The 16,886-nt window shown below is 54.4% G+C and overlaps 1 protein-coding gene across 2 annotated transcripts in view; it reads left to right on the top strand.

Annotated features, from left to right (window-relative positions):
* The first annotated feature begins 7,295 nt into the window (after nucleotides 1-7,295).
* Nucleotides 7,296-16,886, top strand: part of MTCL1 (microtubule crosslinking factor 1) — a 132,689-nt gene continuing 123,098 nt past the window's right edge. The window contains exon 1 of one of the 2 annotated variants that reach the window (XM_062201373.1): nucleotides 7,296-8,354. In XM_062201373.1, coding sequence (XP_062057357.1) covers nucleotides 7,296-8,354 — 1,059 coding nt within the window. The remainder of the gene's footprint in view (nucleotides 8,355-16,886) is intronic. The other variant, XM_062201374.1, reaches the window with a different exon arrangement.

Genomic DNA, 16,886 nt, shown 5'->3' with positions numbered 1-16,886 from the left:
CACAGTCCCCACATTCACCACCTGGGACTGACAGATCTAGGTTCTGCTTTGTTTTCCCTGTGGGGCAGAAGGCGCCATCCTGGCGCTCGCCACGAGGGGGCGTCCTCCAAGATACTGCTGCTCTTTCAGGAGCTGTGGTTCTTAATCCCATCAGACCCAAGTCCCCCTTTTCTCTCTTTTTAAAAAATTTTGTTTATGAGCTAGAGAGAGAGAGAGAGAGAGAGAGAGAGAAAGAGAGAGCTCATCCACTGAATCACTCCCCTGATATTGCAGTAACTAGTGCTAGGCTGAAACAGTTGCCAAAAGTGCAATCCAGGCCTCCCAGGTGGGCGCTGGGGACCCGACTACTTGAGCCTCCACCACTGCCGCTCAGGGTCTGCGTCAGCAGGAAGCTGGAGGCAGGAGCCAGAATCGGGCATGGAGTCCAGGTACTCCGTTGTGGGATGTGGGCATCTTAGCAGCATCTTAACCACCAGGGTAATTGCCTGACCCCAAGACTCCTCTTAAACATGTTCCTTACTATAGGGCCGGAACTGTGGGGTAGTGGGTAAAGCCTCCGCCTGAAGCTCCAGCATCCCATATCAGCGCCAGTTCAAGTCCAGGCTGCTCCACTTCTGATCCAACTCTCTGCTATGGCCTAGGAAAGCAGTAGAAGATGGCTCTAGTCCTTGGGCCCCTGCACCTGTGTGGGAGACCTGGAAGAAGCTCCTGGCTCCTGGCTCCTGGCTTCAGATTGGCGCAGGTGTGATCATTGTGGCCATCTGGGGAGTGAACCAGTGGATGGAAGACCTCTCTCTCTGTCTCCACCTCTCTCTGTAACTCTGTCTTTCAAGTAAAGAAATAAATCTTTAAAAAAAAATGCTCCTTACTGGAAGCATTCATTGTTATGTGTGCATATCACTCCCCTAAGTGTGCATCTTTAAAAAATCAATACAAATTTCTAATGGTAATATAAAATAGAACTAATAAGAAAGCAATATATGACAAAACAATATGTATTTCAATATGTAAACTTGAGGTACAAACACATTAGAAAAGGTAGATGTTACTGTATGTAGAGTCAGCATTAAAATGCAAATGCAGGGGTCTTACACTGATGATACCAGTACTTGGAGTGGCACTGCCTCATAATGCAGTGGTCAAAGATAAAAATCACACATTGAAAATCTCCAAATACAATGAAAATGCCATCTTGGTGTCTATTGCAGCTGCATTCCTAAAAATACCTCAGGAGATATAAAACAGCCCTGAAAAAAATGCTACTTTTGCTATACACATTTCAAAATATGACATTGTACTCCATAAATAGAACTATGATTTTTTCAGTTAAAAATAAGTCATGAAAATATTTTTAAAATATGGATTTATATGTAAAACACAACGTATTGCAGGCTCAGATAATGAGCAACAGCTTTGCTTTCATCTTTGTCAGTGCTTCAGTGGTCATTGGGAAACCACGCAGAAGGTGGGACAATTCTTCCCCAGGCATCCATGAGGCCGTCAGTCGTGACGACAAAGGACATCTCGACACACTTCCAAATGCTCACTAGGGGGCGCTCCCACCCTCGTAAAGAACCACTGGTCCGAGCAAAGGGGCCTCCTTGTACCTTCAGGATCTCTTCCATCTTCTCCCTAAGTAGACTCCATGAGACGTCTAAAGCAGGATTTGTCCCCTGTGCAGGTTCAGCTGAGTAAACTCTGCTCCTCCATCATTTCTTTCTTCTTTTTCTTATTTATTTATTTGAAGAGATACCAAGAGCGAGAAGAGACAGAGATATCTTCCATATGCTGGTTCACTCCCCAGATGGCTGCAGTGACTGGGCTGAGCCAGGCTGAAGCAGGAGCCGGGAGTTTCTTGCACATATCCCCCATGGGTGCACGGGCCCGAACACTGGGCCATCCTCTGCTGCTTTCCCGGGTGCATTAGCAGGGAGCTGGATCACTAGGACTCAACGCGGTACCCTCACAGAATGCCAGCACAGCTGGCAGTGGCTTAGCCCGCTGTGGCTCAGTGCCGGTCCCTCTCCCCACAGCTTTTAAGGCAGATCTCAAGGGGAAGCAACCAGAGAAACCTCATTTTACACTCTCACTCACACTCAAGGTCCAAGGGTCCCCAAGGTCATCCCTATTTTCACCGCATACAGCTGCTGATCTGCCATGGTGGGGGGTTGGTGGGGCCCGTGGGGCCCCCTGGGGTGGGTGGGAAGCCCCCTGAGTTTCCTGAGTACCCCAAATCACCCACTCTATTAAAAAGTTTCCCATCTCTCCACTCTTTTTAAACAGGAGGATTTCTCATGACTTAAGCCAGGAACGATTTCACACTCTAAATGTGTCTTTGTGTTAAAATAATAGGAAAAACTGGAAAATAGATTCCAGGAGTACACTTTAGTTTGGGCAATCTTTTGTGGATACAGATTCTGCACATAATTATAGCAGGGAGTGTAGGGCAGTAAGGGAACTGTAGTCTTGAGTAAGCAATGTGCGTGTTTTTTTTTTTTCCCATCTCAACGAGTCAAATAAGATTTTTAAAAAATTTTTATTTATTTATTTATTTGGAAGTCAGAATTACACACAGAGAGAATGAGAGGCAGAGAGAGAGAGAGAGAGAGAGAGAGAGGTCTTCCATTCGCTGGTTCCCTCCCCAGTTGGCCACACTGGCTGGAGCGGAGCCAATCCAGAGCCAGAAGCCAGGAACCAGGAGCTTTTTTCTGTCTCCCAAGTGGGGCCCAAGGACTTGGGCCATCTTCTACTGCTTTCCCAGGCCACAGCAGAGAGCTGCATTGCAAGTGGAGCAGCCGGGACTCGAATCAGCACCTGCACTGCAGGCGGCAGCTTTAACCGCTACACCACAACACCAGCCTTGAGTAAAATAAGATTTTTAAAATTTGGCTGGCGCCGTGGCTCAACAGGCTAATCCTCCGCCTTGCAGCGCCGGCACACGGGGTTCTAGTCCCGGTTGGGGCGCCAGATTCTATCCCGGTTGCCCCTCTTCCAGGCCAGCTCTCTGCTATGGCCCGGGAAGGCAGTGGAGGATGGCCCAAGTCCTTGGGCCCTGCACCCGCATGGGAGAGCAGGAGAAGCACCTGGCTCCTGCCATCGGAACAGCGCGGTGCGCCAGCCGCAGCGGCCATTGGAGGGTGAACCAACGGCAAAAAGGAAGACCTTTCTCTCTGTCTCTCTCTCTCACTGTCCACTCTGCCTGTCAAAGAAAAAAAATTCATCTCTTCAGGCCAGGGTTGTGACACATCAGGTTAACCAGCTGCCTGTGACGCGGCATCCCATGTGAGCATGGGTTCAAGTCACAGCTGATCTGCTTCTGATCCAGCTTCCTGCTAATGTGCCTGGGAAAGCTGCAGAAAACAACCTATGTGTGTGGGCCCCTGCTACCCACAAGGGAGACCCCAGTGAAGCTCCTGGCTGCTGGCTTGGCTTGGCCTGGCCTGGCTGAGCCCTGGCCATCATGGCCATTTGGGCAGTGAACCAGTGGATTTAAGATTTCTCTCTCTGTCTCTCTGTAACCACCTTTCCAACAACTAAATAAATCTTAAAAAATTCATGCCTCTCTATCTAGCTAAACAAAGACCAAATAGATACCTATCTCTTTCCCAAAGTCTGGTTTGGCCACATCTTAAAGAGTATTGGAGATCATTCCACTGGTACAAAATAATGATGACAGTATTGCTACCAATACCTTACTAACGGTCACAGAGACAGCAAGTGACTCGGGCAGGATCTGAACCCAGAGCGGCCTGGTGGCAGAGCTTCAGCTCTTGCAGTGTGGCACACTGCTCTCTGTAGAGGTCAGGAACACAACACGCAGGCTCCATTCACTACACCAATGTCACACGCGGTCCCCTGGGCCTGGGCTTGCTCTCAGCAGTGGAGGGGGCAGGGCACTGGTCACAGAAGCCGTGGAGGGCACAGGGAAGCATCCGGGGATCTCCAAGCACAGGAAGCCATGCCCACCCCGAAAGCGGGGCCAGTGGGCGGATGAAAAAGCAGCAGGCATTCCATAAAGGAGACCCAGCCCTGGTGAAGAAGCCACTGGAGGGTGAGACACAGAGACAGAGAGAGAGAGGAGAGATACACCAGAGACTCCCAGGAGGGGTTTCTCCCTTCCTGGTCCTTCACACCAATCTCCCCATAGCACCCCCCAGTGGCCAAACACAGCAGACCCAGGGAAATCCAGCCAGGCTGGGTTGTTCCCTCCCAGACAGCAGAGTAGAGGAAGGGCGGGGCCTAGTGCTGAGGACAAAGCAGGTACAGCCGCACTGGGTTCTGTTGTTTTACAGAAGGGGCACTCGGGTCTGCACTACGGCATTGTGGGTAAGACCAATGCCTGTGGTGCTGGCCTCCCATATGATCCCCGACTTGAGTCCTGGCTGCTCCACTTCCGATCCAGCTCTCTGCTATGGCCTGGGAAAGCAGTAGAAGACGGCCCAAGTCCTTGGGCCCCTGCACCCATGTGGGAGACCTGGAAGAAACTCCTGGCTCTTATCTTCGGATTGGCCCAGTTCTGGCTGTTGTGACCATCTGGGGAGTAAACCAAGGGATGGAAGACCTTTCTCTCTCTCTCTGCCTCTTTGTAACTCTACCTTTCAGATAAACAAATAAATCTTTAAAAAAATCACACATGGCTTTAAAAACGATTATACAAGCAGATCTCTTTAGACCCCAAACTCCCAGGATGTTAGAAAGCAAAGCTTATTGAACACCTGCTTGCCCTGGCCAGCAGTCACGTGTGCCATGATCAGGAGGGTGGGTTCTGCTTGGCTGGTTAAATGTCGGAAAAGAGAGAGCTGGCTGCAAACTTCCTGGTCATCAGTCTGACATTTTGGGAAGACGCCCTTGCTGAAACATGTTTGGGGCGGCCTCGGGCACGCTTGCAGGCGCCACGAGGAGCTGGTAAGCTTGTGCTGAGAGTCCTGAGGGTGTTGGGAGACACCTGGTTTCCGGGGGCATTGCCAGTGAAGGTTGGGGCTGGAGTTTCAGACCCACAAGGGCCGCGTGGGGATGGAGGGGGAGAGTCAGGGCACCCTCCCATGGAGGGCCGGCTAGGCAGGTGTGCTGTAGCCACCTCTCAGGTCACCCACCCCCTCACCAGAGCCAACCAGTGTCCTGCTCCAGCCCCCCGTTGAGAGGGGGCTGAGGTCTTGCAGGTTCTGAATTAGAGATTTTATGGCACAGGTTACAATGTTGTATGTGCTGTCTCCCAGTTCCCAGAGAAGCCACCCACAAACACCAGAGACAGCAGTACAGCAGGCAAGGTTTGGGTGCCCTCAGAGCTCAGTCCAGGACCAGGCGAGATGACTTCCGTGAGCACTGCTTTCCTGATTTGTAAGACTTTTTTTTTTTTTTAAGGAAGTGGCCAAGCTGGGTGATTCTGTGGAATGTGCTTCCTTTCACTTTCTTTCTTTCTTTTTTAAAAATTTATTTTATTTATTTGAAAGACAGAGTCTTTAGAGAGAGGTAGAGACAGAGAGAGAGGTCTTCCATCTGCTGGTTCACTCCTCAGATGGCTGCAACCACGCCAATCCGAAGCCAGGAGCCAGGAGCCAGGAGCCAGGAGCTTCTTCCAGGTCTCCCATGTGAGTGCAGGGTCCCAAGCACCTGGGCCATCTTCTACTGCTTTTCCAGCTGGATTGGAAGAGGAGCAGCCGGGACTAGAACCGGTGCCCATATGGGATGCCAGCACTGCTTTAATCCGCTGCGCCACAGCACCAGCCCCTCCTTTCACTTTCACGAGTCTGTCCTTTTTTCCCTATCCTTATTTCTGTTGTCCCCTCACCTGTGCTTATGGCTACAGCCATGACTGCTCCCCAAGGCTCCACGATGTGGTGCCCCAACCCTCCAGCCTCACCTACATGCCCTCCCACCTACACCAGGCGCTCTCCCCACGCTCTGTACGAGTTGGCAAGCCCCAACTGTCCTTCTAGGAAAATGGGACACCCCCACCCCAGGCTGGTTTAACCCCCGCACACCAGCACAATGGAATTATTGTGTGCCCTCTCCCTCCTGCCAATGCCAAGGCTACAGGGCAGCTTGCGCCTTATTCCTTTGGGTATTTATTGCCCACCACGCAACACCTGTGCTCAGTGGTAGGCACAAAGCACTTTTCATTGGGCGCAGTGTGTCCTCATATTTGCCCATTTAATCCTCACACACTGGGGTGGACTTATTTTCTGATCACACAGGTGAAGGAGCTAGGGTTCAGAAGGTGACAGAACAGGACGCAAAGCTCCAGGCTCTTGGAGGGAAGCGCCTGCAGGACCGAGAACTCCCGTGGATCTGGGTTTGGATCCTGGCTCGGCCCTGGGCCGGCTAAGGCACCTCAGGCGAGGAACCCCACAGCCCGTGCCTGTGTCCTCACAAGTCATTCCAGCTCAGGACTGTTGGGAGAGGTAACTAAAACAATGCCTGGCTTGCGGCCGGGACTACAAATGCGAGCTCCGTTCCAGGGCCCAAACTTGGCGAACCGCAGCTCCGGCTTCCAACAGCAGCGCCTCCCTCCCCGGGTGCCAGCCGCCCAGCGCCCTGCCCGCGTGGACGCGATCTGCGCATCGGGTACCACGGTCCTTAAAGGACAGGCCGCGGAGGGAGGGAACTGCGGGGCCCTGGGCGGGGCCGGAGCGCCAGTGGGGCGTTGGTCAGCCGGGGAAAGCGGGCGCAGCCTCGGTGTCCTCCGGAGGCCGGCGCTCACCCGCTCGCTCCCCGCCGCCACCACTCAGGACATCAGAGAGCCGGCAGGGACCCGGGACTGCGAGGCCGCGTGGACTCCTGCGGCGCCCGCCCCGCGGCGCTCAGGCTCCGCCCCCGGCCCGCCCCCGGCCCCGGCGCGGCTGGCGGGAGGCGGGGCATGCGCAGCGGGCAGCGGGCGCGGGGCGCGCGCGTGCAGCCTTTCTCCGCCGGGAGCGGCGCGGGCGGGCGCGGGCCGGAGCGGGCGGGCGCCGTGGGGCGCGGGCTGGCAGTGGGCGGGGAGGCGGGCGCGCGCCAGCAGCGCCGCCGCGGGGCCAGCGCAGGAGTGCGAGGCGGCGGCGGCGGCGGCGGCGGCGGCGCTCCCGCGAGCCCGGAGTCTAGAGGATGCGAGCGACGGTGCCGGGAGAACTGGAACGGCTGTGACCTCGGCGAGGCCAGAGCGAGGCGGGGATCCCCGGGGGGGATCGGGGGTGGGGGACGGCGAGAGCGCGGGGCGCTGCCGGGCGGGGCTGGGGACCAGTGATGAGCGAGCGTGCGAGGAGGCTGCACGCCGCCGCCACTGCCGCCCCGAGCCGCTGCCGGCGGTCCCGGCCCCGGCCATGGAGACGCTGAACGGCCCCACCGGCGGCGGCGCCCCGGACGCTAAGCCTCAGTCGCTCGGCCAGCACCACCGCCACCACCACCTCCACCCGCTGGCCGAGAGGAGGCGGCTGCACCGCGCACCCTCGCCCGCCAGACCCTTCCTCAAGGACCTGCACGCCCGGCCCTCCGCGCCCGGCCCGGCCCCGGCTGCCCCCTCCCCGAGCCGAGTCGCGGTGCCCGCCGCCCCGCGCTCGCCCAGCCTGGCGGGCAAGGCACCGCCCTCGCCGGGGCCCGTGGCTGCTCCCGGCCGCCTCTCCCGGCGCAGCGGCGGCGTCCCCGGCGCGAAGGACAAGCCGCCGCCGGGCGCTGGGGCCAGGGAGGCGGGCGGCGCCAAGGCCGCCCCGGGAACCCGGAGGGCGGCGCGCGCGGGGCCCTCCGAGCCACTGCCTCGGGCCGGGAAGCCGCCCGCGGCCGAACTGTCGCCTGCCGCCGCCAAGGGCCGCAAAGCCAAGCGCGGTTCCGGGGCGCCAGCCGTCCGCACCCTCGGCCCCCCGGCCCCGGCCGCTCGCGTCCCCTCCGTGACCCTCTCCGTGACCTCGGTGGCCGGCTCCCCTGCGCCGGGCTCGCGCATCAGCCACACGGACAGCAGCTCCGACCTCTCCGACTGTCCCTCCGAACCCCTGTCCGACGAGCAGCGCCTGCTCCCAGCAGCCAGCAGCGATGCGGAGTCCGGCACCGGCTCCAGCGATCGGGAACCCCTGCGAGGAGCGCCCACGCCAAGCTCTGCAGCCCGGGGGGCGCCGCCGGGCAGCCCCGAGCCCCCAGTGCTCCTCGCCGCGCCCCCCATCGCCTCTCTCGGGGGCCGAAGCAGCCCAGGCGGGGTCCCGGTGGGGTCTCCGGGACCGTGTGCGGCGGAGGATGCTGGGGGACGCGTGCCGCCGGAGCGAGCGGTTCCCGGGACACCCAAAGAGCCCAGCCCGGGCGAGCAGGCGCGGCTGGTGCAGGTGCCGGTGGCGGCGGAGGAGGAGCTGCTGCGGGAGATGGAAGAGCTGCGCTCGGAGAACGACTATCTCAAGGTGAGTGGGCGCGGGTGTCCCGGGCGCGCCGCCGGAGTGTTCGCTGCTGTGGGCTGGGTTGCACGAGCCCTGCACTTCCCTGCCCCTGCGCTCATTAGGCGCTGGGACGTTCGGCCAAACTTCAGGAGGGAGCCCGATACCTGTGGGTCGCGCGTTCTCACCCGCTTAGCTTTTCTGGAAGTCTTGCTGTCTTTGAGCGTGCCTTTTGCTTTTGTGGACAAGTTGGGGGAGAGATGGCCGTCATCTGTTTGGCTACACCAGCCGACCCTCACCTCCGCGCCAGTACCTGCCCCCTCACCTGTGGCAGCAGGCTTTGCCTGGCCGAGCTTTCTGGTCCCCCAGGTGCAGGTGTGTTGCAGTCCTGTGTAGGTTCTGGAAAGCGCAGGGGCCCAAGGCTGCAGACTCGCCTGCGGCTTCTCCTGCAGTTGCAGAAGGAGCTGGGGTCCCTCCCGGTCTCCTCTGGGTAGCACAGGCAACAGGAGGCCCTGGCGTTTGTAGTGACACACCTGCAGTTCACAAGGGGTCCTTGGAGTGTGGCCTGGGTGGAGGGACAGTGGTGTTTTGCTGCCAGCCCTTTGCACGCATGCACGAGCAGGTTTTTCTGTGTCAGGACAGGCCCTGCCAACACTTTCTAAGGACTCACGGCTTCCACTGCACTGTCTCTCAGTGTTGTCCAGCAGGGCCTGCTAATGTGGCCTCTTAGTCTTGTTAGCACCGCGGTGCTTAATCTGGCTCTGTCCTTTTCCCTGGGGAGGAGGGCTGGGCTGGAGAGGCAGAGGGTGTGGAGGGTGCTGGGGAACCAAGACAATGCTGGTGCCTTGAGAGGGAGCAAGGGGGCTTGTATCAAGCCAACTTTTGAGTGTGCTGTAGTTCTCAGGTTAGTAAATGACTCCAGTGGTGTAAGTCAATGCACGTCTCTGTTAAGATCTTAATGAATATCCTCCCAGACTGGCCGGGTGGCCCTGCTCTATCAGTAGGTTATGGGAGCTGAGCTGTTTGCTCAGCAAATGATGAACCTGCTGGCTCAAGGCCCAGTTTTCGGCCAGTGTGACTGAGGATTGGGTTTTTAAGGTGAACAGTGTTGAGGGCTTGCAGTGCAAGCTGGAATCAGAACACATTAACTGCTGAGCAGTCCTAAAGCTAACCCTCTTATCGGGAGTTATTTTATCTTGTGCAGAGTGAGGCAGAGGAAAAGAAGAGAGGGCAGATTGGGGATTGGAGCAGGGTGTTTCAAGTAGTGTGCGTGTGTCACCTACCGTTATGTAATAGACGACAGTGCCAAACCCCTAGGTGTTGGGGGAGAAAAGGCAACTCTGTTGCACCGTGTGGCGTGGCTCTGTGGTGAGAGCAGCCCTGGTACAAATCCCAGCAAGTGCGAGCTGAGCTCCCCGGGGGTGAGAAAGATCATCTCGTTCCCTCGTGTAGCCTCAGCTCAGAGCGCAGTCCCCGACCCACTCCACCCAGCGTTTTCCCATGGAGTCATGTTTTCCTGAATCAGGACTGCTGGGCAATAGCAAACTGATTTTCTTTCAAGAAAAGGTGTTTCTCACAACATGTTTGATGTCAGGGTGGGCGATCCAGCGTCATGTCAAAGTGCGTACGTGGGTGCCTGGTAATTTGCTTTCTCTTTCTGGTTCTTGGATTCTCAGCGACCCCGGGGTCTGTGCTGTTCTGTGTGACTGGGCAGTGCTTCTTCACAGCACGCAGGCTGTGACTGCCTCTGTGTTTATCACAACTGCAGTTTCTCAGGAGGCTGAGAACCAGAAAACTTAAAGGGACTTGAACCGAGGTAACGAGTAAGCAGCGCTGCTTCTGTTTTCTGTCCTCTGCCTTCCGCTGCACCAGGCTTCCAACAGGGCTGGCTTCTCACCTACACCGCTTCGGAGTTGTTGTGTTAGCTCAATGTGGTTCGAGGCTTTGGCTTCCCGAGGGCTCCTGTGTCTTCTCTCCAGGTGCAGAGGCCATCCTGGGCACCTCGCCACTCGCCCGGGCATGAATGGTCACGGCAGTCCCACCGGCAAAGTTTTTTTTTTTTTTTTAAATCTATTTATTTATTTGAAAGTCAGAGTTACACACACACACACAGAGAGAGAGAGAGAGAGAGAGAGAGGTCCTCCATCTGCTGGTTCACTCCCCAATTGGGCACAACAGCCAGAGCTGCGCCAATCCAAAGCCAGGAGTCAGGAGCTTCTTCCTGGTCTCCCACACGGGTGCAGGGGCCCAAGGGCTTGGACCATCTTCTACTGCTTTCCCAGGCCATTGCAGAGAGCTGGATTGAAAGTGGAGCAGCTGGGTCTCGAACTGGCGCCCATTATGGAATGCCGGCGCTTCAAGCCCGAGGCGTTAACCCGCTGCACCACAGTGCTCCCCCCCCCCCCCCGCAAGGTTTAATTTGCAGGAGGCGCTCAGTTGCCACTGCCCATGGAGAAGGCGTCATGGCCATCTGTTTGCTACCCTGAGTCCATTCCACACCCTTTCCTCTGACAGCAGGAGAGAGAGAATTGGATGGAGGGGTGTGAAGGAGACCGGGAAACTAGAATGATTGCATGTAGGTGAGCATGAGGCACGTGCTTACTTATTCAAAAGCTTCAATTACAGTAGTTCGATTTGGGAAAGAAAAAAGTGTCCTGTTGTCCTTTTCTACAAGGTAGCGAGCCGCTGGTGCACAGTGAGGCTGGGAGCGTGGGGTGGGGCGATGGTCCATGCCTCTGCAGGTGGAAGTTGGCTGCGCTTTATGGTGGGACCTTCTCTTTGGGTTGTTGGTGTTGTCCGGGGGTACTTTTTAAAGATGGTAGACAGAAGTGCATCTCTAAGCAGCTCCTTCCATGGGGAATGCTTTACAGAGCTCTCACAGTTACATGTAGCATCCCCCTCTCCCCATGTTACCCAGCAGAGAGAGACTTGGCCCAGGAATGGCTGCTCTCTGGAGTGTTGTGATCACGTAAAGTCTTGGACTCTTGTTACTGGGCACGACTGTCACAGTTTGTGAGCGCTAATGACCAAAGCATAATCGAACGGGAGAATAAGGCCAGCAAAACCACAGGAGGATGTCTTACTGCTGGCGAAATTCTCCTGGTCGTTAGCCAGACTGCCTTCTTTTTTGAAACAGCAGGTGTACGCAGGGAGCTGCACAGTACGCCTGCTTTCTGTCTCTTCTCCACCTTCGTCAGACGGCACTGGGGGGACTTGGTGTGGGTAGCTGGCTTTTGCAGGAAACACAGACACGCACTCTTTGTCCTCCGGTGATTGTGGAAAAACTCAGAGAGATGTTTGGAAGTGTTCTCAGATGAAAGGGAGTGAGTTGAAACATCCAGACGCCTTTGCTTCTTCTTAAACAAAACCCAGGTGCCTTTCTTCGTGCGGAGGACTGACTCCTCCTCTGGGCTGGGCTGCCCCGTGTTTCGCCCCAGTGCTCTGCGACAGTCAGACAGGCTGCAGTGCTCATGGCCAACGTGGTAATTACGCTCTGACTCCACGGGCTTGTCAGGCTCCCAGTTCACCGGCTCATTCTGGCGACGGGCTCACCACCTGCCCCTGTCCCCTGCCTGGTCCAGTGGTGGACCCTAACTGTGCTGATGTCCAGCAGGGCTGTTTCTTTTTGCCCTGCTATCCCAGTTATTTCATGCCAACTGTTTTTGGTTAAAAGGAGACACGTCGCTGCCCCCAGCCTCAAGGGCAGGTAACGGCAGCTTCTGGGAGAGGAACGGTTTCTGGAGGGAGGGCGTTGAGTTTCAGTTGCACTGGTTGCATTGGTGGCCACTGAACCATGCCAACCTCTCTCTTGCTTGCGGTCGAGCTTCAGGCTCTAACATACCTTGACGGCAGGCACTCCGCATGGCGTGGGGGGCCCCTCTGGGACAAGAAGAAGCAGATTTCAGCGGCCCGAGTGTTTGCAGCCCCTCCTTCCCTGTCTTCCCCTTGTATTCAGCCAGGCCGACATGGGATATTCTCTGCTTTTCCTTAACATTCTGCTTTGCACACGCATTTGTCGTGCAGCCCGTGCTGAGCGCAGCTGTAGTCGTCTTGGGGGAGAGCTAATGTGGAACAGGGCGAACAGTCCATCAGCTGCTGGCTGAACTGCCACTTGGTAAACAATGGTAGCGGCCCCTGTGCCGCCTTAGCTACAGCTGGGAGCCTGTGGTGAGCATTTCCATTGTCCGGAGGGAAATGAAGTGGATTATTTGTATATTACAAAAGACAATAGTTTCTGTCTGGAACTCCCAGAAGATGGAGTTGTTGCAACAGTAGCCAGATGACTGTGCCTACTGTCCAAATTGGTTCTATTTAAAGGGGAGTATTGAAATAGAATAGATTACTGATGTCGGGTTGTTTAAAAGAGATTAAGATTTGAATGCAGTTGTCAGTGTGATCTAGAATTTTCATCGTTTATACTAGGAAACTGTGGATTTCACTTTTATATTATATTCGTAGATAAAACTGTCCTCCTGGAGGTTTTCATTGAAACATTCAGTTTTCATCTCGGCTTTTTCAGTTGCGCACATAGCACCTTATTATTCCTCTCATTTGATCTGTGTTAATAGAGCTTGATCTGTAATCTGTAGACCAAGGGAATAACTGAACAGCCTAATGCTACTTCATTATGTCCTTTTCTATAAAAATTTTGAAAAATGTGTTTCATTAAAACTGGATGAGATGGCCTGACATTTATTTGGCCCATAGACCTGATGTTACCTCAGTATAAAATCATTGATTAAGTACAATTTTTTCCCTACTAATTTCTGTGTGTAACAATACAGCAGCAAGTTTTCCCTTTGATTTATTATCTCTAAGCTATGTCTGCCAGAAACACCTCTGTGTTCTGCTTGATTTGGTTTCCCTAAACATTTCAAGAGCAGACATCTTTAGGGTCCAGGAATACCGTGTTGTCTAAATCAGAGCATGCCACCAGGAAATCAATGTAATGGTGGTCTGAAAACCACTATGCACCATGACCCTAATCCAAATAATCACAGTTTTTGCTTCTCAAATGGCTGCTGCCAGCTTACATGGCTTATAATTTGCTTCTCTTGTAATTTCTTTCCACCGAGTCTGAAAATTGCCTTCTTCTAGACTCTGGAAAAGAGTTGAGACATCGGCCTCCATCCTGTCTCTGCCACATACCGGTGGTGCAAAGCCGTCTAACCGTTTAGGATCTCAGTTTCCTCATTGAAGGAATGGGTCTCTTAGTGCCCTCACTGCACAATTTCCTGTTGGCCAGTCGCTCTAATGGATACACCTGGACGTAGACCAGTGTTAGGCTGTGTGTGTGAGGCTGCTGTTAATGGTTTCTATGGATGATGGGCTTTTACAAGTACAGTGGGAGGCCTGTTGTTGCATCTGTCCTGGCTGTAGCAAATCATTTGCAGTATTTACTGGAAAGGGCGTGTGTTTGGATGCAGATGGCCCTGGGTTTCTGGCTGGCTTCTCTCGCTAGCTCTCAGGCTGTGGGTGCCCCCACCAGCCTTGGCTGGGCTTCCTTGCCTGTAAGATGAGGGTGATATGTTCCCGACAGGGTGATGGCAAGGTTAGCCAGGAGGGTATGGTGCTTAATAAAGCATGCCATCGGCTCTATACCTGTAGATAAAACGTGGGTTGTAAAAGCAGTGCTTCAAATACATGCAATTCTGGTCTCTGCCTCCTTTTCTTTTCATTGTACCTATGTTGGTGATTCTTTATGCCAAAAAATATTAGCTGTTTACATCCAGCCTGTTCAGTGAGTACATCTCACCCTTAAACTTTTTTTTTTTAGGTCTGTAATGGTTGTTTATGAATCTGTCATATATTCGGCATGTAGCGTCGCAGTGTGTGAGGCCACCCTGCAAAGGCTGAGAGTCAGAGGATGTTTGTGCACCTGGAAATGTACCTCAGCTCTTCGTGTAGTCATTTCACATCTTAAACACTTGGGTTGGAGTAGCAGGTCCTCCCAGGCACTGGTGACTCTGGCTTTGAGAGACAAGCTTCTCACAAGGACGAGCGGTCACCAACTCTTCCTCCCCGGCACACACAGCCAGTCGCTGCGTGCGTGTGTGTGTGCGCACGTGTGTGCGCATAGCTAGCAGTGTAAGGTTGTATATATGTGTATATGCATAGGTAGGGTGTAGTATTGTTGCTTGTTCTGTTGCTTCTTAGTTGCCTTCTGACTGTTCTCAGAAACAAGCATGGGATTTGGCTCTTTCTCAAAGTCTGATCCATCAGATCCGTGGATAGGACGTGAGTGGAACTTGACGCTGGTTTTTGAGGATTCGGGACTCACTTCCCGCTCCTTACCCAAAGAATGACGACGGCAGGACCTGAGTTCTAAAGCCCCTGTTTGCCACTGGGGCTCCTCCAGCCTGGCTGGGGCTGCAGGCGGCTCCCCTGCCTTGGAGGCCTCCCAGTGGGGATCAGAGGCCTCGTGCTTCACCTTTCTGAAACGCTGGGTCTCCTCCTGCGAGGAGAAGCACCGCGCCTGCCAGCCCGCTCAGGAGTGCTCTGCTGGCCAGTGCTGTGCTCAGCCCGGCAACTCCCGCTCCGGGTGGATTTCCCTACAGGGGCGGGAGGTGATGAGAGGCAGCCCCAGGAAGGAAAAGGGAGGAGTGTGGGTGACATGTCACATGACCTGCACCGTGCTGGTTTCCCTTCCTCAACACAGTGCGTCTTATACTCAAGGACTTCAGAAGTTCTGGGAAAGAATGGAATGACAAGATAAGCTCATTTTGTTGTAAACATTTTTGAAGTCTCTCTATTTTTTTTAAGATTTTTATTTTTATTTATTTGAGAAGCAGATTAACAGAGAGAGGAGGAGACAAAGAGAGGTCTTCCATCCACAAATTCACTCTCCAAATGGCTTCAACAGCCAGATTTGAGCCTATCCGAAGCCAGGAGCCAAGAGCTTCTTCCAGTTCTTCCATGCAGGTGCAGGGGCCCAAGCACTTGGGCCATCTTCTACTGCCTTCCCAGGACATAGCAGAGAGCTGGATTGGAAGTGGAGCAGCCGGGACTTGAACCAGCACCCATATGGGATGCCAGTGCTGCAAGCAGATGCTTAACCTGCTACGCCACAGCACCGACCCCTAGTTTTTTAATACGCACTTTCCATGAACTTCTTGAAGATTTCCCATGTGCCTGAAAGTCAAATTTTTTTTTACAGCAAAGAAACTTATCTTTTACTTCCATTTTCCACAGACTTCTTGAAGTATTCGTATTTTTTTTTTAAAAAGATTTATTTATTGATTTGAAAGGCAGAGAGAGAGAGATCCCTCTGCTGGTTCACTCCCCAAATGGCCTCAATGGTTGGAACTGGGCTGATCTGAAGCCAGGAGCCAGGAGCTTCTTCAGGGTCTCCCATGTGGGTGCAGGACTTGGGCCATCCCCTGCTGCTTTCCCAGGCACATCAGCAGGGAGCTGGATGGGAAGTGGAGCAGCAGGGACTTGAACGAGTACCCATATAGGATGCTGGCACCACAGGCAGCCCCAGTAGGATCATTTTTCAAATTCAGGCATTTCTGCTGGGAGCCAGGAGCAGCGAGCAGACGGCTCAGCTGTCAGCGATGGGGGCGTTTCTCCAGGCGAGGCCCAGACAGCGGTGGGCAGGATGTCAGCTCATCCTGCCAGCTGTGAGGCTGCTCCAGGGTGCAGCTCCCAGGTCTCGAACCCCTCAGTCACAACCGTAGCCCCAGGCAGGACAGTCACATTCATCACCGTGCAGCTGCATCGATTCTACCATCCACATTTCAGCTGTGTGCACGTATCACATGTGTTGTCTCCACTACCCACACTCTTCACCCTTCCAGCTCTTTATTTATTTATTTTAAAGATTTATTTATTTATTTGGAAGGCAGAGTTACAGAGAGGTAGAGAGAGAGAGAGAGGTCTTCCATCCACTGGTTCATTCCCCAAATGGCCGCAGTGGCCGGACCTGTGCCAATCTGAAGCCAGGAGCCAGGAGCTGCTTCCAGGTCTCCTCCAGGGTGCAGGGGCCCAAGGACTTGGGCCATCTTTTACTGCTTTCCCAGGCCATAGCAGAGAGCTGGACCGGAAGAGGAGCAGCCGGGACTCAAACTGGCGCCCATATGGGATGCTGGCACTGCAGGTGGCAGCTTTGTTCGCCAAGCCACTGCACCAGCACTGAAGCACATGTATTTTTAATGCTGTTTTCATCACTGGTATAGAAAGTCTGTAAGAACACTTGGAAGCTGAGAACATCTTACTCATTTGGTCCTGGGGAGTGGGTGAAGCTTCCTTCTTTAACATCTGTTCTTGGTGGTCTGAAATAGGCTGCATTGGGAGTCACAGTTGAGTGGGACACTTCTCTGTTAGGACAGTGTGAGCAGGGCGGAGAGGGACGGCCCGTGTGCGGGGGCTGGGCGAAGGAGCTGCCATGCAGTGCTCTTTCCAGTATGGCCTTGCACGTGAGGGGCTTCAGAAACTTCATGGAAAATGCATCTTACGAGAAAACCCTGCATGGATTTTGAACAATTTTTTGCACCAAAGTAAACAACTATTTTTCCTGACGTTTTTTGAAGTACTGGATCCTGGAGCTGCATCTACAGG

Source organism: Lepus europaeus, chromosome 9 (assembly GCF_033115175.1).
Source record: "Lepus europaeus isolate LE1 chromosome 9, mLepTim1.pri, whole genome shotgun sequence".
Lineage (NCBI taxonomy): Eukaryota > Metazoa > Chordata > Mammalia > Lagomorpha > Leporidae > Lepus > Lepus europaeus.
This window is presented reverse-complemented; position numbering and strand designations above follow the sequence as displayed.